This window comes from Dermochelys coriacea, chromosome 2, assembly GCF_009764565.3.
Source record: "Dermochelys coriacea isolate rDerCor1 chromosome 2, rDerCor1.pri.v4, whole genome shotgun sequence".
Classification (NCBI taxonomy): Eukaryota; Metazoa; Chordata; order Testudines; family Dermochelyidae; genus Dermochelys; species Dermochelys coriacea.
The window spans coordinates 72,923,835-72,950,861 of NC_050069.1; the positions used below are offsets into that span (position 1 = coordinate 72,923,835).

At 41.6% G+C, this 27,027-nt stretch overlaps 1 protein-coding gene across 1 annotated transcript in view; it reads left to right on the forward strand.

The window, feature by feature from the left end:
* The window catches only part of PXDNL (peroxidasin like), a 297,645-nt gene that overhangs the window by 224,398 nt on the left and 46,220 nt on the right, over positions 1-27,027 (forward strand). The window contains exons 15-17 of the mRNA XM_038393301.2: positions 228-336; positions 1,854-2,011; positions 21,853-23,356. Of these exons, the coding sequence (XP_038249229.1) occupies positions 228-336; positions 1,854-2,011; positions 21,853-23,356 (1,771 nt within the window). The remainder of the gene's footprint in view (positions 1-227; positions 337-1,853; positions 2,012-21,852; positions 23,357-27,027) is intronic.

The following is a 27,027-nucleotide window of genomic DNA, read 5'->3' on the forward strand; positions in this document are numbered from 1 at the left end:
CCTGTATCTCTTTTCCAATGCTGAAAATGCCAGCTAGGATTATTGTATGGAAGATAATTGCCTATTCTTTGCAATGCCTAATATAAATGTCAGGATTTACAGCTTTTTTTTTGTTCTTGTAAGGCTTGTCACTTTAAAATGCCAAATGTTATTAAGTGCTATTTATATCACATAAATTTGAACTTTAAAAATGAGACATTTCTCAAACTATGGATTTTTTTCTCCAGTAACACAAGGTAGACAAGCTGGTGATAACTTTGTTGAATCATCCATTCTCAATGCCATCCAAAAAGTTGACAGTGCAATTAACTCCACAAGAAGACATTTGTTTTCGCAGTAAGAATTTATTTGATCTTTGCTCACAGAAAATGTTCATATTTTTATTCTGCTTAACTTGTAGGTGTTTTTAAATTACAAAAAAAAATACTAGAGAGACAAGGTTGGTGAGGTAATATCTTTTATTGGATCGACTTCTGTTGGTGAGATAGACAAGCTTTTGAGCTTACACAGAGCTCAAAAGCTTGTCTATCTCACCAACAGAAGTGGGTCCAATAAAAGATATTACCTCACCCACCTTATCTCTCTAATATTCTGGGACTAACACAGCTACAACAACATTGCATTCAAAAAAGTGTCCTGTAATGAAACATATTTTTGCTTGTAGCCAGGACATGGTTTCTTAGTAGCAGTCATTATCAGTTAAACTTTCAGAGGGAAGGTCATGCTGCTCAACACTGAGCAAAGTCAGAAAACATATTTTTTTAGTATTTCACCTTTTAGGCCCATCTCTATCACCATTCAACTGCCACCTGACTACTTTATGTGGCTTACTGCTTCAATGTGCCCTCTTGCCAAGGGCTAAGCTAGCCAGGAACTCTGAGGCCAAAGCTTTGGAAACAGGAGGAAAACCAAACAGAACATCCATAAAAAGTTAGCTTTGCTTTTTCTCCTTCTCTTCAGGACAGGAACAAAGTGTTTGGTCTCTTTAGTCCCTGTGCTTCCTCCATTGCGCAATGCAGAGGGAAGCAAAGTTGTAGAAAAAGCAGTTAAGTTTTAGAGGCTGTCACTGCTGCAATACAATACAGAAAAAGGGATTGACAGTGCTAACCCTGAGAAGTTTTCATTCCTTAGGCTTTTGTTTTCTTGGTGAAATCACTATCTTATGATTCCCTCCATGAACAGACAGTAACTGTATTATATTTCTTTGGCATTTAAGTGTGGAAGGTAAAGGCAATAATATGTTGCAATGTGGCTGGACACCGGAGCTCCTTTTTTCTTGTTAGTTATAAAGTTCAGGTCAATTCAGTCTAACCTTTGAATTTTATGGTAGCCTTCAGCCATTCCTGGGGGAATAGTAGGCTATCCCTTTATTTGGAGGGGCAAGTAATTGACACAGTTTTCTTTCTAAATGCTTTTTTCCTTTAACAAAAGGGAAATCAGACAACGAGTCCTGAAAGGACGGTGAGGAGAAGATAGAACGTTCTTTCCTTGAAAATACCATAAATGTCTTTTTATGAGTCGGCTGTTGGAGGGTCAAAGGAGCAATAATATTTTCTGTGATATCCCACTGTAGAGGGTCAAACACATTGCTTTTGTTTAGTGTTAACATTCCATGATTGCTTTGGCTTTGCTCTATAACATACACAAAACACCCATATAAGGGGAGAAAATTAAATATTTTATTGCATGTGGGTTTCTACACACCATCAGTTTAAGACTACTCTCTTGAAGCAGGCTCACTTCTTTGTGATTATTTTGAGATGTTGAATATCTATAGAGAAACTCTGGTCATATTTCTATATAGAAATTTGTTTTAATATATTGGTTTCAATAGGTCCTTTTCATTTCTGCAGGCGTCCCTTCACTCCAAATGATCTGTTGGCTCAATTCCACTATCCACGGGATCCTTTCACTATAGAGATTGCAAGAGCAGGAGAGATTTTTGAGCAAACGCTTCAGCTGATACAGGAGCATGTTAAACAGGGTCTGAATGTTGATTTTGATGGAATAGGTGAGTATCAGTAACAGCTACTATCTTTTCAGTTTCCAATGTATTGCTGTATCTCATCGATGAAATTTGACCTGCAATAATATCTTTTATTTATAGTGTTTTTCATCCAGAAGGAACTGAAGATCTCAAACCATTCTAGATAGTGTATTGCACCCAGGGTTTATAGTGCATCTAGGGTTGGAAAATAGCCATTCTACTCTATTACCACTGCACAATTTAGGACAAGAAGTGAAAAACCATTTATCTAGTTGAAACTATTGGGAGATTTTGGATATAACAAATTACCAGAGCTGGAAATTGACTGTAACACTGGACTTAACACATCTACATTTTTGAAAAGTGTTTTAGTTACCACAAGTAATCAGGACCTTTCTTTTACTCTTGCGGAAGATGCTCCCTCCACAGGCACAGTTCCCCTTATATCATGGGGCTTTGGTTCAGAAATGACTTAAAGGCAAAGGTGACATTTATTGAGTTTCTTATCAATGCTCCATAATGTAACGGGGAATTGCAGTAGCAGAAGAACCATCTTTCAGATGAGAAACGATAAGGATAAGGAAACATTCGTACCCAACTTCTGCATTAATGTACTCACAGTGGTAGAAGCAATTGTCTTTGTATTCTTTGTATTCACTTGTCTATATTTCTTTGCCTGCAATTACATTTTCTAATCCTCTTTTTGATATTGTCATACTGTTCTAGTGTGAGTTGCTCTTTGTTTTTCTTCAGAATTCCATCTCTTTCTCTCTAATGGAAGTTGCATTCTATTGACTATATTATTCATTCACATTTCTTTATTTCATATTATCAAATCCATCTTGTCTTGTCAATGAAGGAGTGTGACCATTACAGGTGACTATACATTATATGTATTTCAAAAAAATATACAAAATCTTCTATTATTTCATAAGGCTCTTCCATTTTAATATTTCAGTAATTATTGCGATATCAAAAATCAGCAATATAAATTATGACTACAGCTGCAAGTTTGTTATGGAGGTCGCAGAAGTTGCAGATTCTGTGACTTTCCATGACTTCCATGAAATTCCGCAGCTACAGCGGCCAGTGTGGCTGACACCTGGGCTGCCTGAACAATTGTCCCCAGGGCAAACTGCTCAGGTGGCTCCGGGGCCAGCCACACTGGTTGCTGCTGGAGCCACCCCCAGGCCAGCCACTCAGGCAGCCCCGCAGCGGCTGTTGCCGGAGCAGCCTTGGGGGCAGCCACACCAGCCACTGCTTGGCGGCCCTGCGCAGCTATATCCGGGGACTACTCCAGCAGTGGCCGGAGCAGCGGCCCTGGGGACAGCTGGAACAGCAGCCTGGGGTGTCCCTCGGGCATCTGGAGCAGCACCCAGAGTAGGGTTGCCAACTTTCTAATCACACAAAACAGAAACACCCTAGCCCCACCCCTTTCTCGAGGCCTTGCCCCCTTCTTGCTACATTCCCCCTCCCTCAGTGGCTCACTCTCCCCCACTCTCTCTCACTTTCACTGGGCTGGGGCAGGGGGTTGGGGGGTGAGAGGGGGTGAGGGCTCTAACTAAGGGTGCGGGCTCTGGAGTGGGGCAAGAAATTAGGGGTTCATGGTGCAGGTGGGGGCTCCAGGCTAGAGCGGGGAGTTGGGGTGTGGGAGGGGATGAGGGCTCTGGCTGGGGGTGAGGGCTCTCGGTGGGGCTGGGGATGAGGGTTTTGGGGTGCACGAGGGGGCTCCAGGCTGGGGGGTGGGGCCGAGGGATTCGGAGTGTGGGAGGTGGCTGTGGGTTGAGGCATGGGGTTCGGTGCAGGAGGGGTTATGGGCTCTGGGCTGGGGATGAGGTGTTCAGGGTGTAGGATGGGGCTCTGGACTGGGGAAGGGGGTTGCAGTGTGGGGGGGTGAGGGCTCTGGCTGGGGGTGCAGGCTCTGTGGTGTAGCCAGGGATGAGGGGTTTGGTGTAGGAGGGGGCTTCAGGTTTGCAGGGGTTCAGGGCTAGTGCAGGAGGTTGGGGCTCGGGGTTGGGGCACAGGCTTACCTTGGGCGGCTCCTGGTAAGCAATGAGTGGGGCTAAGTCAGGCTCCCTGCCTGTCATGGCTCAGCGCTGCACCCTGGAAGCAGCCAGCAGCAGGTCCAGCTCCTAGGCAGGGGGGGCAGGAGTCTCAGTGCGCTGATCTTGCCCACAGGCACCAACCCCCAGCTCCGATTGGCCATGGTTTCTGCCCAATGGGAGTGCAGAGCCAGTGCTCAAGGTGGTCTCCCCACCTAGGAGCCAGACCTGCTGGGTGCTTCCAGGGCGCAGGGCAGTGCGAGGACAGCGAGCTGACCGGACTTTTAACGGCCCAGTTGTCGATGCTGACCGGAGCCTCCAGGGTCCCTTTTCGACCAGACATTCTGATTGAAAACTGGACACCTAGCAACCCTTTCCTGGAGCAGCAGTCCCGGGGCGCAGCAGCCCCAGGGTTGCCACACCAATCACTGCTTGGCAGCCCTAGGCACCTGGCCCTGAGGCTCCCACAGAGCAGTGGCTGATGGGGATGGACCCGAGGCCCCCCAGTGCAGCAAGGCCAGTGCAGCTAAGATTTAGTCAGGGGTATTTATAGTGAAAGTCATTACTTGTCATGACTTTTACTAAAAGTATCCATGACTAAGTCTTAGCCTTAATTATGACACAATAGCACAGAATAACCAAAAATGTATCCCTTCAAAAAGATGAAGAGAATGACTCTTACAGACACCAGATTCTGTCTTTGAGCTTGTAAACTCAGATGTGTCCAAAATTGGTAGTGTCCAAAACCCACTCACTGCTTATTAAAAACTGAATATTATAATATACCCAAAATTGTTCATGAAGATACTACTATGTTTTTATTATTTGCATGCAGTACCGATAATATAGTTGTCTTTATTTTCTGCAAAATCTGTACCTGAAGGAAAATCCTATGGTCAAAGAGCCCTTGCTGAGACTAAATCCTAAGCATGAGCCTAAATCCTAAACATTTATAAGCCAGATTCCTCTTAGTACACTTTAAACGTATTTGTCTACATTTTATTTTCAACATTTTATATGCATCTTGAAACCTAATGATATGCATAATGTAAATTTCTAAATACATAAATATTCACAGTAAGATAAATCTCCAAGAGCTGGTTTCTGCTATAATGACCAGAATTTAGGAAGTTAGAGGTACCACAATATTCCCAGATTTTTGCCCATGCCACCAAATTTTTTGCCCTCAGAAAGTTACAGAAAATAAGTTTCTCTACTAGTCTCCCAGTGTTTGAAAGAGATAACAACCAGGAGCTATGTTAAAAATTTAGGGCTGAAATTTGAAGATAATAACAGCTGTCGCCTAGAAGCATTACTTTAATTTAGAAGGGCATCCTTTGCACCTCTTTTCAGCTTTATATACAGCCTTAAATTATCTTCTCTGAAAGGGATAAAACCCATACTTAGGAGAAAATGGAAATGAGATTTGCAGAGTAACCTAGAGGATAATCAGTGGAGTCAATGAGTAAGAATTCAGACTCTGTTAAAGTATACAGATTTGGTTTTGAATTTCATTTTACAAATGGCTCTTTGGAGTATAATGATGACAGATGCACTCACTTAAATATTTTTCCCCACACAAATCCCTCATGATTGGGCTTTGCTTAGTAACTAGGCGAAGGTCAGGGAGAGATGGACTTTACTCCGCAAACCACAAGCAGGAATAAGGTAGCAATACAGCTCCTCCTTGGCTGCTGCTCTAATCCTTTGGCTGCAATATTTGTTGTGACCCTACTGTATCAGCTGAGGTTTAGAAGTTTAGAAGCAACTGGATCTACATATTTTCTGACCGTATAGTCACCCCCCTTAGCCCATTGTGGTCTGTGTGGAGCTGGTAAAGAGCTCATCTCCACTTTGCACAGGGAATCATAGAACTGGAAGGGACCTTGAGAGGTCATCTAGTCCAGTCCCCTGCACTCATGGCAGGACTAAGTATTATCTAGACTATCCCTGACAGGTGTCTGTCCAACCTGCTCTTAAAAATTCCCAATAATGGAGATTCCACAACCTCCCTAGGCAACTTATTCCAGTACTTAACCACTCTGACAGTTAGGAAGTTTTTCCTAATGTTCAACCTAAACCGACCTTGCTGCAATTTAAGCCCATTGCTTCTTGTCCTATCCTCAGAGGTTTAAAAATTTTTTCTCCCTCCTCCTTGTAACAACCTTTTATGTATTTGAAAACTGTTATCATGTCCCCTCTCAGTCTTCTTTTCTCTAGACTAAACAAACCCAATTTTTTCAATCTTCCCCGATCGGTCTTTTTTTTTAAAGACCTTTAATCGTTTGTGTTGCTCTTCTCTGGACTTTCTCCAATTTGTCCACATCTTTCCTGAAATGTGGCATCCAGAACTGGACACAATACTCTGAGACCTAATCAGTGCGGAGTAGAGCGGAAGAATTATTTCTCGTGTCTTGCTTACAATACTCCTGCTAATACATCCCAGTATGATATTTGCTTTTTTTGCAACAGTGTTACACTTTTGACTCATATTTAGCTTGTGATCCACTATGACCCCCAGATCCCTTTCCGCAGTACTGCTTCCTAGGCAGTCATTTCCCATTTTGTATGTGTGCAACTGATGGTTCCTTCTAGGTGGAGTACTTTGCATTTGTCCTTATTGAATTTCATGCTATTTACTTCAGACCATTTCTCCAGTTTGTCCAGATCATTTTGAATTTTAATCCTATCCTCCAAAGCACTTGCAACCCATTCCAGCTTAGTAATATCCACAAACTTGATAAGTGTACTCTCTATGCCATTATCTAAATCATTGATGAAGATATTGAACAGAACCGAACCCAGAACTGATCCCTGCAGGACCCCACTTGTTATACCCTTCCGGCATGACTGTGAATCTCTGATAACTACTCTCTCGGAACAATTTTCCAACCAGCCACCCACCTTATAATAGCTCCATCTAGTTGTATTTCCCTAGTTTGTTTATGAGAAGGTCATGCGAGACAGTATCGAAAGCTTTTCTAAGGTCAAGATATACACATCTGCTGCTTCCACCCTATCCACAAGGCTTGTTACCCTCTCAAAGAAAGCTATCAGGTTGGTTTGACAAGATCTGTTCTTGACAAATCGTGCTGACTGTTACTTATCACCTCATTGTCTTCTAGGTCTTTGCAAATTGATTTCTTAATTATTTGCTGTATTATCTTTCCAGGTACGGAAGTTAAACTGACTGGTCTGTAATTCCCCGGGTTGTCCTTATTTTCCTTTTTATAGATGGGCACTATATTTGACCTTTTCCAGTTTTCTGGAATGTCTCCCATCTTCCATGACTTTTCAAAGATAATTGCTAATGGCTCAGACTTCTCCTCAGTCAGCTCCTTGAGTATTATAGGATGCATTTCATCAAGTTCTGGTGATTTGAAGACATCTAACTTGTTTAAGGTTTCAGAGTGGTAGCCATGTTATTCTGTATCAGCAAAAAGGTGTGGCTGATGTGATTAGGCCCTATGATGGTGTCCCTTGAATAGATATATGGACACAGTTGGCAACGGGCTTTGTTGCAAGGTTAGGTTCCTGGGTTAGTTGTTTTGTTGTGTGGTATGTGGTTGCTGGTGAGTATTTGCTTCACGTTGGGGGGCTGTCTGTAAGCAAGGACTGGCCTGTCTCCCAAGATCTGTGAGAGTGAGGGATCATCTTTCAGGATAGGTTGTAGATCCTTGATGGTGTGCTGGAGAGGTTTTAGTTGGGGGCTGAAGGTGACAGCTAGTGCATTCTGTTACTTTCTTTGTTGGGCCTGTTCTGTAGTAGGTGACTTTTGGGTACTCTTCTGGCTCTGTCAATCTGTTTTTTCACTTCAGCAGGTGGGTATTGTAGTTGTAAGAATGCTTGATAGATATCTTGTAGGTGTTTGTCTCTGTCTGAGGGGTTGGAGCAAATGCGGTTGTATCGTAGAGCTTGGCTGTAGATAAGGGATCGTGTGGTGTAGTCTGGATGAAAGCTGGAAGCTTGAGTTTGTAGGTAAGTATAGCGGTCAGTAGGTTTCCGATATAGGGTGGTGTTTATGTGACCATTGCTTATTAGCATTGTAGTGTCCAGGAAGTGGATCTCTTGTGTGGATTGGTCCAGGCTGAGGTTAATGGTGGGATGGAAATTGTTGAAATCATGGTGGAATCCCGCAAGGGTTTCTTTTCCATGGGTCCAGATGATGAAGATGTCATCAATGTGTAGTGCAGGTAGAGTAGGAGCATTAGGGAACGAGAGCTGAGGAAGCGTTATTCTAAGTCATCCATAAAAATGTTGGCATACTATGGGGCCATGCGGGTCCCCATAGCAGTGCCACTGACTTGAAGGTATACATTGTCCCCAAATATGAAATAGTTATGGGTGAGGACAAAGTCACAAAGTTCAGCCACCAGGTTTGCTGTGACATTATTGGGGATACTGTTCCTGACGGCTTGTAGTCCATCTTTGTGTGGAATGTTGGTGTAGAGGGCTTTTACATCCATAGTGGTTAGGATGTAACTTAGGAAGATCACCGATGGATTGTAGTTTCCTCAGGAAGTCAGTGGTGTCTCGAAGATAGCTGGGAGTGCTGGTAGCATAGGGCCTGAGGAGGGAGTCTACATAGCCAGACAATCCTGCTGTCAGGGTGCCAGTGCCTGATATGATGGGGCATCCAGGATTTCCAGATTTATGGATCTTGGGTAGCAGACAGAATACCCCTGGTCGGGATTCTAGGTGTGTGTCTGTGCAGATTTGTTGTTGTGCTTTTTCAGGGAGTTTCTTGAGCAGATGGTGTAGTTTCTTGGCTGGTAGTGTGTGGTTTTAGAACACTAACCCAGGAACCTATCCTTGCAACAAAGCCCATTGCCAACTCTGTCCATGTATCTATTCAGGGGACACTATCATAGGACCTAATCATATCAGCCACACTATCAGAGGCTCATTCACCTGCTCATCTACCAATGTGATATATGCCATCATATGCCAGCAATGACCCTCTGCCATGTACATTGGCCAAACCAGACAGTCTCTACATAAAAGAATAAATGGACACAAATCAGACATCAAGAATTATAACATTCAAAAACCAGTCAGAGAACGCTTCAATCTCCCTGGTCACTCGATTACAGACCTAAAAGTCGCAATACTACAACAAAAAAAACTTCAGAAACAGACTCCAACGAGAAACTGCTGAATTGGAATTAATTTGCAAACTGGACATCATTAAATTAGGCTTGAATAAAGACTGGGAGTGGATGTGTCATTACACAAAGTAAAACTATTTCCGCATGCTTATTTTTCCCCCTGCTGTTACTCACACCTTCTTGTCAACTGTTGGAAGTGGGCCAGCCTGATTATCACTACAAAAGGTTTTTTTCCTCCTGGTGATATTAGCTCAGCTTAACTGGTCACTCTCTATAGTGGGTATGGCAAAACCCATTTTTTCATGTTCTCTCTCCGTGTGTGTGTGTGTGTGTGTGTGTGTGTGTGTGTGTATGCTAAAACCCACTTCATCAGATGCATGCAGTGGAAAATATAGTAGGAAAATAAATATATATATATGGCTTAATGTATTTTCCACTGCATGCATCTGATGAAGTGGGCTTTAGCCTACGAAAGCTTATGCTCAAATAAATTTGTTAGTCTCTAAGGTTCCACAAGTACTCCTCGTTCTTTTAACTTAAGTAATTTTTGACTTGTTCTTTCCCTATTTTAGACTCTGATCCTACCTCATTTTCACTGGCATTCACTATGTTAGATGTCCAATCGCCAGCAACCTTCTTGGTAAAAATCGAAACAAAGTAGTCATTAAGCACCTCTGCCATTTCCACATTTTCTGGTATTGTCTTTCCCCACTCATTGAGTAATGGGCCTACCCTGTCCTTGGTCTTCCTCTTGCTTCTAATATATTTGTAGAATGTTTTCTTGTTACCCTTTATGTCCCTACCTAGATTGATCTCATTTTGTGCCTTGGCCTTTCTAATTTTGTCCCTACATACTTGTGTTATTTGTTTATATTCATCCTTTGTAATTTGACCAAGTTTCCACTTTTTGTAGGACTCTTTTTTGAGTTTTAGATCATTGAAGATTGCCTGGGAAGGTGCAATCCCCTGACTCAACCACTCTATAGTGGCTTTCCTTCACTATGCCGTGAAACTACCAAAGGGGAAGCCTTAGGTGAATTTCACCCATAGAGAGCTGAGTAGAAAAATACTCACCTAAGGGTATATTAAATGTTTCCCTGAATTTTTTTACTTTGACTCACCAGGAGTCCTGAAGAACACTTTGAAGTCATTGTAACAAATCAAGGCATTTTGTGAATAATGTAAAAGGTATTAAAAGTGTATCTGGATGGCAGAATACAAGAGGGAGATGGCATGTGTTTAATGAGGCAATTGTTCTCTATGCTAAGAGCTTGTTCTAGTCCAAGAAATGCAGAAACATGATAGCTGCTGCTAGCACTTGACTAATGGAATCCTTTTAGCAAACTTGTAATCTTTCTCTCTATAAACAACGCTTCTTGTTTCCTATATTTGATTTGTTCACCTAAAACACACTTTCTGCTCTCTCCACTTGGTTTATTTTTTTCCATGGCATTGAGCACTGTTGTGCCTGGAATTCTTTATGAAGAATGAGTGCAGGAAGTGTTATGTACAACATTCCTTTTCAGATCTTACATGGCTAAGATGGTATGGTATCTTTTTCACATAGTCATAGTTACAGGGCTAACTGCCCTCTTTCCTCCTCTCTCTGAGAGCATGCAGTTCTGGTCTTGGGTATCTTGCCCTTATCCATCTTGGAGTGCAATTCTACCACTTTTAGACTGGAATCTGGGGATAACAGATCATCTCTACCAACCATGATTACCAAATAGGCACCAGTAGATATCTGCACTTCTTCCTTTCTGAAGCCTGTAACCAGTGATTCAGAGAATAACAGCCTTCTTATGGTTATTAGATGCAACAAATCATTAGGAAGAGCGATTTCAAAGTTACATATTTAGTCTCATGTAAGCCTTCACTACAAGCTAAATTAGATGGGCTCCCCATTTGAGTTGCAGAAAAAAAAAGCCAAAACCAACATAATCCTTTTTTGAAAATTCAGGCACTGTTGAAACTGAACCAAGTGTCAGTTTGTCTCTCAGACAGTGTGTCCACTAGTCTATTGTCTACTCTCCTCTGACATTCCAACACACCATCTTAGAAATCCATTCCATAAACCCCATTTTGGGATACAGATCAACATTCACCACTGAGCACCCCCACATTCATCTCTCACATAATATTTTGTGAGTTTTCAGAATATCAGTGGCACAATAGAAAGAGATATTGGTGGTGGATATATAAACATGTCATTTGTAGAAAATTAGGTCAAATGCACCTCAAGTTCATAGGGACAGAATACCATTAGAATCTGTCAGTTCTTCTCACTCACCTGGGTGCTTTCAGTCAAGTTTCTGGTGGGCATAGATCCACATCAAACAAACCACAGTTACAACTGGCACTAGGTGGCTCTCTTGTTTGCAGCCTCAGAGAATGGCTTAATGTGCATGATGATATTGGCTGGCTAGAGTGTCATTCTTAGATTCTACATTGGAACCCAGCCAATCTAACAGCCCAGATGTGGATGGTCAGGTCAGATATGTCAGTGAGATGGTGAGAAGAAGTTTACATGGTGTATTCATCTGTTCTTTCATGTTAAGTGCCTTGTAGGTCTATGTATTTTTTTATCCCTTTGAAATTGTTATATTTGTATGGTGCCACACACTCTTAAGCTTCCAGCTCCCCTGTGGTAGCCTAGCATGGGTGGAGACTCTCTCCCTTCTGCCTGGGATATTTTCAGGCTTCACAGTTCCTTGCCTTCACTATGTTATTCCCAGCAGAAGCAAGCTGCCCAAGCATTCCTGCTTGCTTTCTCTTCAGAGATGGACGTGAGGAATTGTCAAGAGTGATAAGTTACAACACAGTTCTTTCTATACAAGCCTATTTTATTCTTCTGATAAAAGCTCTACAGAGAATACAAATAAAAACAATAGAAGAACCTACATGCATGCTAATAGGCGTACCAGATATCATACCAACCAAAGGAGTCTTTCCAAACATCACCCAAAGGGTTTCTTTTGTGGTGATAAATTCATTACAGCTTCAGCTCTGAATAAGCACCTTAAAACATGTTTAGTCCACACTTTATACAGTTATGGGGTTTTCGAGATGGAGTTTTCAGAACCAGGTAATTAGTAGACAATGGGTTTTCCTCTCCAGGGCATAGCTTCAAAAGGATGGATTTGAAGTGGGTTATTTGCATTCCCCTTACTCCCAGTTGCTTCCTAGTATATCCTCCTCACAGATATTGTTCCAGAAAGCCTTTGAAGTTCCTAATACCTTCCAAAGATTGCATTATTCAGTTTCCTACAGAAGTTACATACATACGACACGTACACAGTTGCATTTGTAATACAGTGGGCCCCAAAGGTATTAAACCTAATTCAAGAGGGTTTTATTTAATTCAGTAAAGTTAATTCAGGATATTATCAGTTTTTCACAGTAGAAAATCTGAGTAGCCAATTTTGCATCAGGTTAGGCGAGAGAGTGTGTGCATTGTGGGGTGGGATGGTTGGCCATTTCCGCTGCCTTAAAGATGTGCAGATCCCTGAAATATGGCATGAGGCAATGATAATTGCCATTCCAAAGCCTGGGAAGCCCACTGATGAAGCAGCAAGCTATAGGCCGATTTCTCTATTATGCATGACCTATAAACTTCTTGAACATATCATCCTTAAAAAAATACACCCTTTTAGTGAGCCAATTATCCCTGTCGAACAGGCAGTCTTCTGGCCAAAACGTAGTTGTTGAACCAAGTTCTGGAATTCACAACTCACATTGAGGCTGGCTGTCAGAAAAAACTAAAGACTGGTGCAGTATTTGTTGACCTGTCATCTGCGTATGACACTGTATGGATTAAGGGTCTGATGTTGAAACTTGTAAAAATTATACCTTGCTACCAAACACTTCGCCTGCTGTGGACCATGCTGAGTAACAGACACCTATGGGTGTACCTGGGTAATAAGACCAGCTCACCGTATACCATAAACAGGCTACCGCAATGCTCTGGACTCACATCAACGCTTTTTAATATTTCCATAAGTGGCATGCCTCCAACTAAATCATGAAAATTTGTGTATGCAGATCTTGCCATGACAATCCAAGCACCAAACCTCCATGACATTGACAAAACATTAACTGAGGACCTCCAAACTATGGAACAATACTTCTAGAAATGGAAGCTGAAACTAAACCCTGGAAAAACAATAGTAAGCACATTTCATCTTGATAATAGGAATGCCAAAAACACACAAAGTTGCTTTCTGTGGTAAAAATGTGCAACATAATTACATGCCAACATACTTCAGAGTGGAACTTGACCGCATTCTTACCTTACATGGTCACCATGAGAAGGTAACTGCAAATTTAAAAATGAGAGCCAACATAATTTAGAAACTAGCAGGTACAACCTGGGGTGCACCGGCCTCAGCGTTGCGAACATCTGCAATAGCACATGTATTTTCAGTAGCTGAATATTGTTCACCCATATGGAGCAGATGTGGCCACACGTGACTTGTTGACACCCAGCAGAATACAGTGATGCGGTGCATCACTGGAACCCTAAAGTTTACCACAACGCCATAGCTACATGTCTGTTTAACTTCGCTCCCCCACTGATACACCGAATTGCTGCAACATTCCGTGAACCTCAGTGAATCCAGGAAAACAGATGTCTTCCTATCCACCAAGACCTTGACAGTGCCCCCGCCCCATCTCTTAAGTCTTGCAAGCCTTTCTGGGAACATCCACTTTGCCTAATGCAATCAGACTATGATCAGAAGGAGGTCTGCAAAGCAGATTGGGCTAAACAAGACTTAAAAAATAAGCACCTTGTGCCGGATCCCATGCAGAAAATTCCTGGGTTCAATCTTCCATAGTCATCTTGGTCAACTCTGAACTGAATCCAAACCAACCGTGATAGATGCAGACATCTAATGCACAAATCGAAAATCAAGGACTCCCCAGCATGTGCGTGTGGTTCCCTATGACAAACCATCAAACATATTACTAACTAATGCCCAATTTATGAATATGAAGCAGACCTCACTGCAATAAATTCTGCTACTTCTGATGTAGCCATTTGACTCGATAAAGTTCAGGTGAAATTGTAGTTGCTGCTCTACACCAGCCATACAGAAGAAGAAGAAGTGGAGGATTTAACTGAGTGACTTTGTTCTTGAATTTCAGAGACCACGTGGAGGACCTCAAGGCTTCAGTGGGTGGTGCTGGGACCTAAATTGGAGGACTTTGATGGCACAGCTGTATTCCCTGAAGTGTAACTGTCCATGTCTGTATCCTCACTACTGCTTAACGCAAGATTACAAATTTATAATTCTCTGGCTCTTCCTTCAGTATCGTAATGAAAAGCACTGCAAGGTGGAACATTAAAAAAATCCCTCTATTGCTGTTCTTTAATATGGAGTTAATATACATACAATCATACCATTATTAAAACATAAGAATGGCCATGCGATGTCACTCCAACAGTTCAGCTAGCCCAGTATCCTTTCTTCTAACAGTGGCTGGAGCCAGGTGCTTCAGAGCACGCATGCGGCCCATCAGGGTAATCTGCTGGCGGGCCGTGAGACAGTATTTACATTGACCATCCATAGACACAGCTGCCCACAACTCCAAGTGGCTGCAGTTCACTGTTCCCAGCCAATGGGAGCCACAGGAAGTGGCACGGGCCACAGGGACATGTTGGCTGCTGCTTCCCTCAGTTCCCATTGGCCAGGAATGGCTAACTGCGGCCACTGAGAGCTGAGGGTGGCCGTGCCTGCGGACGGTCAATATAAATACTGTTTTGCGGCCCACCAGCGGATTACCCTGATGGGCTGCATTTGGCCCACAGGCTACATGTTGAGCACCACTGGTTCAGAGGGAATGAACAGAATAAAGCAATTATCAAGTGATCCATCCCCTGTCATCCAATCCCAGCTTCTGACAGTCAGTGGCTCAGGAACCCCCAGGATATGCGGTGGTGTCCCTGACCATCTTGGCTAATAGCCATTGATGGACTTGTTTTCCTAATTCTATTTTGAATCCATTTATACTTTGGGCCTTCACAACATCCCCTGGCAACAAGTTTCACAGGTTGACTCTGTGTTGTATGAAGAAATATTTCCTTATGTTTGTTTTAAACATGCTGTGTATTATTACTATGTAATAAAATGTTAAATTAATTTCAAAATTAAAGGGATGATTGTCCCTTTGGCCCCCACTAGGTAGGGGCTTATGGGGCTTCAGAGTGAGGAAGAGACAGGAATTCCTAATTCTGTTAATTCTATGGATCCAGGTGGGATGTAACACCTGAGATTGATGGAGGCTGGATCTATCAGATGTGGGCCGCTGGTCCTCTTTGTTGTTCCTCTGTCCCTCCTTTCCCACTGGAAAGATAATTCTTTAAGAGCCCTGCTGTCATTGACTCTGTGTATATGATTTATATATATGATATTATAACGCTATATGATATTGTTCTGGCTGACAGGTGAACCATACCTGTGATCAATCTGTGGGCACTTCTTGTCAGCGAAAGGCCTGAACCACATTCATAGAATTCAAGGTCAGAAGGGGCCACCAGATCATCTATTTGGCCTCCTGTACATCACAGGCCACCAACACCAGCCAGCAACTGCAAACCCAACAACTGAAATTAGACCAAGGTATCGCAGCCCTCAGGAGACTAAACTAGTGTATGCCACAGGCAGAGAATAGGAGGGACTGAGGTGCATCTATGCATGAGACTCCTGCAGTGGCAGAGAGTTGGATAAATGATATAGACCCAGATGATCTAGGAAAGCAACCTGCACCTCATGCTGTAGAGAAAAGTGAAAAATCCCCAAGGTCACTACCAATCTGACATGGGAGAAAATTCCTTCCCAACCCCACATATGGCTATCAAATACATTCTGAGCATCTGAGAAAGAACCAGCTAGCCAAGCACACAAGAAAGCGAATTCTCAGTACCACCCCAGAGTACCGGCTCACCTCATTCAGTGACCAGTCTCCAGTTGTGGCTATCTTTGATGCATTTCTTTCAGATTTGAATCCCATGATTCACTGCAGGTTTTACTGGATCACCTGGTTATAGCACCCCCTGTTTACCAACTCTGTTACCTCCATGGGATCCAACTAGATTTGGCATCTGCTCTAGAATCTCCAGTGACAGACAACAAAGCTTGTTCAAATCACCCAGAATGATTTATTTGTTCATAGCACCCTCCTTCCCTCTGGAACTAGCCACACCCAATTCCTCATCTGCAGAGGTAAGCTTCAAAGGAATTGTTGTCTCCAATAGGCATGTGAATATGGCTGTTTGAACCCAGTAGCTTTTGGTATCTGAAGTTCAAAGCTAGCTCAAACTGATTTAGTTTTTTAGATGCCCTTTAACCAGCAACACAATAACTACCAACCCCATAGACAGATATAAAATGAGTACAGAACAATATGGGTAATTCCCATGTTCTCCACAAATATACATTATGTCCATCTTTTTTAAAACACTATGTTGGGTGGCTGATGTTATCTGTCATTGATATTTCTTGTACAAAGCCTGTGATATCAGATAGGATTTAGAGAAAGGGTTGGGTAGTGTTTTTAAACAAATTAGCCATAAGAAACACTCAAGATTTGCTGTTATCGCTGATCTCATTCTGTGCTTCATTTTTCTTTGTTGTTGTTGTGCTCTTACAAATAAAAGGACAATTTCCTTCCATATACACAGCCTTTGATGTCTTTTTGTTTTCATATGCCAAATGTTATAAGTGGATGAAACTCCTGGTGCAATGCTTAAGTATAGGAGCCAGATGTTCAGCACCTGGAGTTTTTTCTCAGTAAGAAGAAATTCCAGCTAACTTTTTCTCAGCGCTAATAACAAATATATTTACTATAAAACCAGTCTTTGCCTTGAGTTTGTTTTCATGTTACTTTTTAATCTTTAATATAAAAGATTCAGAGGGGTGACAACTTTGCATGTGCTAATGGAATCTGAACTTCTAGTTCAGGAATTATGCATCTTTTTCCTATACAGGGTAGTTAATATTAAAATAATAATTTGTTTTATTATGTTCTATTATTTTATTCGAGGTAATTTGCTCTAAAGCACCCTTCCTCTCATTTACCTTAGAGTTTATTCTTTACTGCTATTATGTTTTAAATTATAATTTAAATGCAATTCATCTGCATAGTTCATATAAGTAGAGATGGATCCATGTAATCACTATTGTATTTTGAAAGCATTGGTCCCACTAGATAACTATTGGTTGTATGTTGTCACTCCATTATATCATAACTTGGAGTTAATCAGGGGCAAAGAAAGTTTGAGGTGTATTCTTTCCAACCCAGCATGTGAGGCATTACCAGTTTCCCTACCTCTACATGGCTAGTCCGGGGCAGGGATATAAATGGAAAAGAGAAGCTGTTGCAGAGGTGGCTAACTCATAGACATTAAGGTCAAAACAGACAATCATGATTATCTAGTCTGATCTCACATAAGTTGCAGGGCACAGAACCTCACCCATCTACTCCTGCAATAGTGCCATAACCTCTGGCTGAGTTACTGAAGTCCTTGTTGGGATTCCCTCTGAGACCTCTTTCCACTCAGTTTCCCAAGAATTCAGTTCGACTCCAGCTTTCGTCACTCAGGTATCTTTATTTGGCATACGGCAGTGTTACACTGAGTTGATCAGACTCAAACACAGGGGGAATAGATGCAGGCTACATCACAGCTCCAAAGTTACACAGAAACCCTCTCCTCTTACGATTAGAAACCTTCATCTAATTACATGCCTAAACTTGTTGATGGACAGTTTATATCCATTTGTTCTTCTGCCAACATTGACCATTAACTTAAATAACTCCTCTCCCTCCCTCATGCTTATCCCTCTGATATATTTATAGAAAGCAATCATATATCTCCTCAGCCTTCTTTTTGTTAGGCTAAACAAGCCAAGTTCCTTAAGTCTCCTGTCGTATGGTAGGATTTACATTCCTCTAATCATCCTAGTAGCCCTTCTCTGCATCTGTTCCAGTTTGAATTCATCTTTCTTAACATGGGAAACCAGAATTGCACCCGGTATTCCACATCAGGTCTCACCAGTGCCTTGTATAATGGTAATAATACTTCCCTGTCTCTACTGGAAATACATCACTGGATGCGTCCTAAGATTTAATTAGCCTTTTCACAGCCATATCACATTAGCTGCTCATAGTCATCCTGTCATCAACCAATACACCCAGGTCTTTCTCCTACTCTGTTGCTTCCAGCTGGTACATCCCCAACTCATAGCAGAATATAACTGTGACATACCTATGGTACAGTCCAGACTAATGAGTAGACGTATCACTCCTGCCCTCTAAGATGGGGTGTCAAGGTTCCTTCCCCACTCTGAACTCTAGGGTACAGATGTGGGGACCTGCATGAAAGACCTTTAAGGTTATTCTTACCATCTTAGGTTAAAACTTCCCCAAGGTACAAACTTTGCCTTGTCCTTTAACCGTATGCTGCCACCACCAAGCGTTTAAAACAAAGAACAGGGAAAGAGCCCACTTAGAGATGTCTTCCCCCAAAATATCCCCCCAATCCCTACACCCCCTTTCCTGAGGAAGGCTTGATAAGAATCCTCACCAATTTGTACAGGTGAACACAGACCCTTGGATTCTAAGAAGAATGAAAAATGGATCAGGTTCTTAAAAGAAGAATTTTAATGAAAGAAAAGGGGAAAGAATCACCTCTGTAAAATCAGGATGGTAAATACCTTACAGGGTAATCAGATTCAAAACATAGAGAATCCCTCTGGGCAAAACCTTAAGTTACAAAAAGACACAAAACCAGGAATATACATTCTATCCAGCACAGCTTATTTTACCAGCCATTAAACAAAAGGAAATCTAACGCATTTCTAGCTAGATTACTTATTAACTTAACAGGAGTTGTAAGGCTGCATTCCTGATCTGTTCCCAGCAAAAGCATCACACAGAGAGACAAACCCTTTGTTCCACCCCCCTTCCAGCTTTGAAAGTATCTTGTCCCCTCATTGGTCCCCCTTAGATGTCATTGGTCATTTTGGGTCAGGTGCCAGCAAGGTTATTTTAGCTTCTTAACTCTTTACTGGTGAAAGGATTTTGCCTCTGGCCAGGATGGATTTTATAGCACTGTGGACAGAAAGGTGGTTACCCTTCCCTTTATATTTATGGCATGGGGTTCCTTTTCCATTGCTTTGCACCTGTAGCCTCCGGTTTGGACTTCTCACAAACAGCCTCCAGCTATGTCTCTGTGTGTGTTGCAGCCAGCCAGCCACACCTTGGCTCTCACCAGCCTTGGTTATACTGCAAGGTGACCCGAACACACTGTCAATCTTAGATTTCCCCCCCAGAAATATATGTCCTGTACTGCACACAATATATGTCCTGTACTGCACCCCTCTCCAGGACAATAGAAGTATGTTAAGTCCATTATTTATTTAAGATACTATGCCATCTTACTAGTTCTTCAGACATTTCAATTTAAACACACCGGATTAGATAAAACAATAAAGCAAGATTATTAACTACAGAGGGATAGATTTTAAGTGAATACAAGTATTGAGGCATAAAAGTCAGAAATGGTTACAAGAAAAATAAAGATAAAACACAACTAATGCCTACCTTACCAAACTATGTTAAAGTCAAAGCAAAGTTTTTCTTCCCACATGCTTTCAACAGTCTTACTGGCTAAGCTTCTTAGGCCAGGGCCCCTTCTTCTGTTTAATGGCTGATTCCTTTGTCCCATTTTGTGCAGTGAATCAATCGACAGAAAGGGAGGAAGAGGGGGTGCCTTGGTGTGTCTTTTTATAGTTTGTTGCCTGTTTTGAGAAGCATTTCCAGCTGGGAGAAAGGCAACAGGCAGTCTGTGTGGAAGGCAACTCCATGCTGTTGCTTTGCTAAAATGTAGAATTTTTTTTTGCCCTTGTGCCCTTTCCTGCCAAAGAATGGCCACTTAGCAAGTAATGGCCTATCAGCTTCACATATAACACTACTACATGCATTTTGCCTTGATATTACTGGTCACCAAACTGAGTTTTTAAATATCTCACAAGGCATACTTTATATAAAGATTATTGCAATAGTGTTCAGGGTGTGGACACGAGTACATTCTGTCACAACTACCTAAGTACATGACCTTGCACTTTGCACTATTAAATTTCATCCCATTTCTATTACTCCAGTTTTCAAGATCATCCAAATCTTGTATGATATTCTGGTCCTCCTTTGTATTGGCAATGTCTCCCAACTCTGTGTCATCCACAAATTTTATTAGCATACTCCCATTTTTGTACTAAGCTCATTAATTAAAATGTTAAATAGGATTGGTCACAAGACCAATCCCTGAGAAACTCCACTAGGAACCTCCCTCCATACTGACAGTACACCTTTCAGTATGACCTGCTGTAGTCTCCCCTTTACCCGGTTTCTTAGTAATGTACATTTTGTAATGGAGTTTATTACAAGAGAAATTTATTGTGGGCAGAGTGTGGTACAGTGAGCTACAATGGAAATGTGTGGAAGAGCTTTAGAGGACTGTTTTCAGTAGTGAAAAATATTATAAATAACTGAAAGAATATTCTGATTTCTGCAGGGTATTTTTGTGTGGTTTAGGAAACTCCATAAATTAGATATGGAGAGGATATAAAAACCTTTTACCAGTAATCTATCCCATGCCAATCCTAGATTCATTCCTACAGTATACTTTCCAGTGCTTTATTAATTTATTCAGTTCAATTTTAAATTACTGAAATGATGGATCATTCACTACCTTCAGTGGAGTGTCTTCTGTAGGCTAATATATTTTTCTGTTTAAAGAGATTTTCCAATGTTCAGCCTGTTTTTCCTTTGCCCAGTTTCCTCCTATCAGTTTATTCTCATCCCCTGGTGCATTCTTTCTCTTTGATGTTTCTATCCGCGAAATACTTGTAGACGGTTCTAATATCTCCCTTAGCCTTTGTTTGGTCAAGCTATTATGTTTCTTTTTATCTTTCTTCATAAATCAATCCCTTCAGCCCTTTAAATATTGTCAGTTGTTGTTCTCTGAATTTTATCCAGTTTATATAAAGCTTTCTGTCATTCAGGTTCAAGAACTAAATGCAGTATTCTCGGTTTGGTTTCATCAGCAATTATTACCTCCCTAGTCCGTGACACAATGTCTCTGCTTTAAAAACAGAAACAAAATCATTTTTTTGCTCTCATATTGCATTGCTAGCTGAAATTTAATTTGCACTATCACTCTTAGTCCTCTTTCAGCATTACTGCCTTCCAAATATCTGCCTCCCATTGATAAGGCTTCTCTCCCTCCTCCCTCATCTTCTAGCTATATTAGCTCGCATTTTCCATCTTAAATATCGGTTGGTTGTTACCTGCCTATATTTCAAACCTATTTTATATAGTTTTAGCATTTCTATATATTATTTTTTAGCCCTCTCTGGTATTCACATCATGCCCCACTTTAGCTGTTGTTGCTATCACTTCAGTGTTTCCTCCACAGCCCATTCCTGTCCCCAGTTTAAATCAATAGGATATTTGCCATTAACTTCTCCAGGAGCAGGAGCAGAAGCAGACCCACAGTCTATCAGAAATTCAGTAAGGCCTATATCATATTATGATAAAGAGACTTCTATCCAGGTATAAACACCATTAATTAATATTAAACTTAAGAATCTTACATGGATTCTTACACTTCTCTTTTATATGAGATCAATTAATTTCTTCAAATGTTGTGTTTCAGAGTTTCGCTACAATGACCTGGTTTCCCCACACTACCTCAGTCTGATTGCCAATCTCTCTGGATGTACAGCTCACAGGCGTTTCCCAAACTGCTCTGACATCTGTTTCCATCAAAAGTACAGAAGCTACGATGGAACATGCAACAACCTACAGCACCCAATGTGGGGTGCCTCTTTGATTGCTTTTGAACGGATCCTTAAACCTGTGTACGAAAATGGCTTTAATTTACCCAGGAGTGTCAGTCATGACTCTTTGTATAATGGCTATCCTCTTCCACTACCAAGGCTTATTTCAACAGAAATGATTGGTACAGAGACCATAACTCCTGATGATAGATACACTCATATGCTTATGCAGTGGGGCCAGTTTTTAGATCATGACTTGGATCAGACAGTGCCTGCACTGAGTATGTCTCGTTTTTCTGATGGACAGTCTTGTAGCTCAGTGTGTACTAATGATCCACCTTGCTTCCCCATCATTATTCCTCAGAATGATCCCCGAGTGACAAATTCTAAATGTATGTTCTTTGTTCGCTCAAGCCCAGTTTGTGGTAGTGGGATGACTTCTTTAATAATGAATTCAGTCTATGCAAGGGAGCAGATAAACCATCTAACATCATATATCGATGCTTCTAATGTTTATGCAAGCTCTGACAGGGAGTCAGAAGAGTTAAGGGATAATACAAATCAACATGGTCTCCTCAAGGAAGGCCTGCTTGTCCCATCTTCTGGAAAGCACTTATTACCATTTGCCACAGGTCCCCCAACTGAATGCACAAGAGATGAAAATGAAAGCTCTATACCTTGCTTCCTTGCAGGAGATCACCGAGCGAATGAGCAGCTGGGCCTCACAGCCATGCACACTTTGTGGTTCCGTGAACATAACCGCATAGCAAGGGCACTGTTGAAAATGAACCCACACTGGGATGGAGATACTATTTACAATGAAGCCAGAAAGATTGTTGGTGCACAGATGCAACATATTACCTATAGCCACTGGCTACCCAAGATCCTTGGTGACCATGGCATGAAGATGATGGGTGACTACAAGGGCTATAACCCCAATGTCAATGCCGGGATTATTAATGCCTTTGCAACTGCAGCTTTTAGGTTTGGGCACACATTGATCAATCCAATTCTTTATCGTTTGAATGAGACCTTTGGAGAAATCTCACAAGGCCACCTTTCACTTCACAAAGCTTTCTTTTCACCATTTCGGATAATCCAGGAAGGTGGCATTGATCCACTTCTGCGTGGCCTTTTTGGTGTTGCTGGTAAAATGCGAGTATCTTCTCAGCTTTTGAACCTGGAGCTGACCGAGAGGCTTTTCTCCATGGCACACTCAGTGGCTCTGGATCTGGCAGCTACAAACATCCAGAGGGGGCGTGACCATGGGATTCCTCCATACGTTGACTATAGGGTTTTCTGTAATTTAACCTCAATTGAGAAATTTGAGGATCTTCATAATGAGATTAAAGAGCCAAAGATTAGAGAAAAGCTGAAAAAGTGAGTATTAGTGAAAATACACTTATTGTGTGTGATACATGGCAGTTAATACTATATCTTAATGTCTCATCAGAGGCCATGGCAAGTCTGTTTGTTTTTAAATGGTTTTAAAATTGCTTAACTGCAAACTCCCTCTTAAAATCTTAGTCATACACCTCTCTCCCTCTCCATGCAATTTTCTTTCTTGTTTTTCAAACAAGATGATTGAGATCTCTCTTCTTCCAGATCTCTATCTCTCTTCCTCTATCTTCCCTCAGCCTTTCTCAGACCTTTTCCTTCTTCTTCCAAATAACTGGCACTGACCTTTTTTGCAAGCTCTCCTAAAGTGCTCCACCTACCTTTTTGACCCCATTCATCTCCCATCTGAACTCTCTTACTCCCACTTTTAACGTCTCCTCTTCTCTTCTAATTAACTTGTCATTCTCCTCTGGCTTCTTTCCATCAACATACAAGCATGATAAGGTTTCCCCATCCTCAGTCCTATTTCTCTCTCCAGCTATTCTCCTCCTTCCCTCCTTCCTGTCATTTCCAAACACACTGGATGAGCCATTTATAGCTCTTTACTTGAGTTCATTTCCATCATCTCCATCCTGGCTCCTCTGTCCCCAGTCTGGCTTCCATCCTTTCCACTCCACCAAAACTGCTCACTCAAGATTTCTAACAAGCTTTTCTTGACAAAATCTACAGACTTCTACTCCATCCTCATCCTCCTTAATTTTTTAGCTGTGTTTGACAGTGTTGATCATATCCTCTTCCTCAGCAACTTATCCTTTCTTGCTTTTTTATAGTCTTCTACTGGTTCTCCTTCTTCTCTCATCACTCTTTCAGTGTCTTTTAGTTGGCTTCTCCTCTATTCTCCCTTTTACTGTGGAGTCTGGCAGAGCTCTGTTTTTGGCTCCTTCTTCTGATTTGTATTCCTTTTCTCTGGGTGATCTCATCTGCTCACATACTCCCAGCTACTGTCTGTACATTGAAGATGACCGGAGTTACCTCTCTACTCTTTATCTGACACTCCTCACCTAATCTCGCATCTCACATGGTTTAATCTCGCATCTACTTCTGATGTATTGCCATCAACTTAAATTTAATATGGGCAAAACAAAACTCCTTATCTGTCCTCTGAAATCTTCTCCGTTTCCCCCACTTACTGTCAAACACACCATTCTTTCATTTCTTTCTTGATGCCTGGCTTATCTGCTTCTCCCAAAACTGTTTCTGTGCTGATTTCACGCTGAACTCTTTACATGAGGAATCCCCTTCCTAAACTAGTTCACAAGGACACTGATCTGATCACTGTAATTACTCCTCAGGACCCACAGCTGTTGTGAGGCCTAGTCAACAAAAGAGTGTGCTGAGATATTAATTTGTGATGATCTGGAAATGGAACAGATTTCCACCTAATAGTACATTAGCCCTCAATGAGTTATAATATTATCTCACTGATGAGATGACCCCATCTTTCCTCCTGCAGTCTCCTCCGTACTTTCTTGTTTCCCCCCCAGCCCAGTGATATTATGTCCAATATTAGCTTGAAAGTGCTTTTGTTTAGTCAAGCAACCAGAAAGCTTGTTGGTTGTGTGGTATAAATAATAATAATTTAAATGGCAAATGATAGATTGACCTTACTAAAGATCTGTTGCAGAATGAGTGCAGCAGAAAGCATTTCCCCATGTTAATGTGGTTCTAGTCTCTCTAATGTGCCTCAACCCTAACTTGGAGGGACCATAATTAAAAGTGAAATGATAGGCATAAAAATGACCTATTTGCTTCTCTGTTGAACTCCCAACAATGCTGATAATTAGTGCCATCATGACTAACACTATTGGGTTTTTCTGATGCAAACACCTGTGCATTTGGAAATGGACTGTGATGATGAACTCATTCCACGTAGGCTAACAAACAGTAGTCAGATAGTAATGATTTTCTGCCATCCCTGACCTAAACTGGATTCAAACTCTGACCTAAGGTGACTGGTGCTCTGTCCTTTTGCTTATGTTCATGGAGAAATATAGGGATTTTATTTTTTTATGAAGGCTTTGAGCATTTCTAAGAAAATATATGTAACCCTTCTTACTAGAATAAAGTCTCACTAGCTGTACATGGCTTGCAGAGGGGTTTAACATATATAACACATAGAGATAATGTAGTATAGCAAATTTTTTAAACTTATGTTTTCTTTCACTAACCTTTAAATATGATGAAATAAGGAAGTAGTAATTGTTTATACTGAACTCTAGAGAGCTTGAAAAAATAAATAGCGACTCAGCCTTCCCTTTGTGTCGTAAAAAGCATGGGAGAGGTCAATGACATGGCTAGTTAGCTTCTCGTTCTCTAAGGGTATGTCTGCACTGGAGCTGAGGTGTAATTTCCAGCTTAGACAGATTTACTCGTGCTGGTTCTGATTGAGCTAGTGGACTAAAAATAGCAGCATAGCTAGCTCCCCTGAATGCAGCCCCATCTGAAACACTAGTAGTAGTGTGTATGCAGGACATCTAACTTGTCCCACCACCTGTACATCATAGCTACACTGCTATTATTAGCAAGTTAACTTGATTAGTGCTAGTGCAGGTATGTCACCTCTAGCTCTGGGGTAGTGTGATGGGTTGTACAAGGTCCACGCTGGTGAACTGTTGGTTAAAGAGAAGCCTTGGGCCCAAAAGGTGCTGTCCAGCCACTCCTGCTGGGCAAGCTCATATTGGAGGTGGGGCTCAAAAGTGAGCAACTCCTCTCAGTCTGGGCAGACAGAGCAGAGGAGAAGACGTGCTGCAAGCTCCTGCAGAGAAACTGTTGGGGCTCCACACAGTTGAGACCAGGCTCCACTGACAAGCTGCCACAGGCCCTTCACTCTACAGAGGTAAGGAACAGCAAACCATGCTGATGGAGAAAGTGTGGTGATCCAGCATGCTATTAGAGAGAACTTCAGGGGTAATCCAGAAACTGACCAGTGGCAAAGACGAAGGAACCAAAGCTGGAGCCCAGGGAACAAGTATAAGGGCACCCACCCTAGGTTACATATTGGAACTGTTGTTCACCGGGCCCTGGTTTGGAACCTGGTAGAGTAGGGAGGGCCCAAGTTCCTCTACCCCCAGCTGCAGACCCTCACCAGTGGGCAGTTCTGCCAGGTTCAGATCTCTAGCTCCTAACAATAGACATATCTTCCTTAGCTGCTTCTTCAGTTTTAGGGTATGTGTAGATGATCCACACCTTGTCTCCAGATTAAGAGGACCTGTTTCTGAGCCCTTCACAGTTCTTCTGCTCACAAGTTGTACAAGGTGTACAGGATTCAGATCTTAGCAGTGTATTTCTTTTTCATGAACAATATATTCAAATGCTATGTGAATCAATACTGTGCATTGATTCCCTACTGTGCAAACAAAATGTACTCAAAAGTATTCATACTGAATGTGTACGTAATTTGTTTACTGCAATTGGAATCTAAAATTGTATAATCCTACACAAAATATACAGCACTACTGCTTTTTATGTAGCACTGCACACATCATTGGTTTCAAAGTGCAGAAAAGTGTATAAAACAAATACAATTATCATTACTGATAAAACTGATAAAAATGCAACAGTGAACAAGAAAGCTTTAAGATGTGACTTAAAAACAGATAAGGCATTTTGAGATAAGCTATTCATTTCAATCAGTAGGAACATAGGCATAGAAA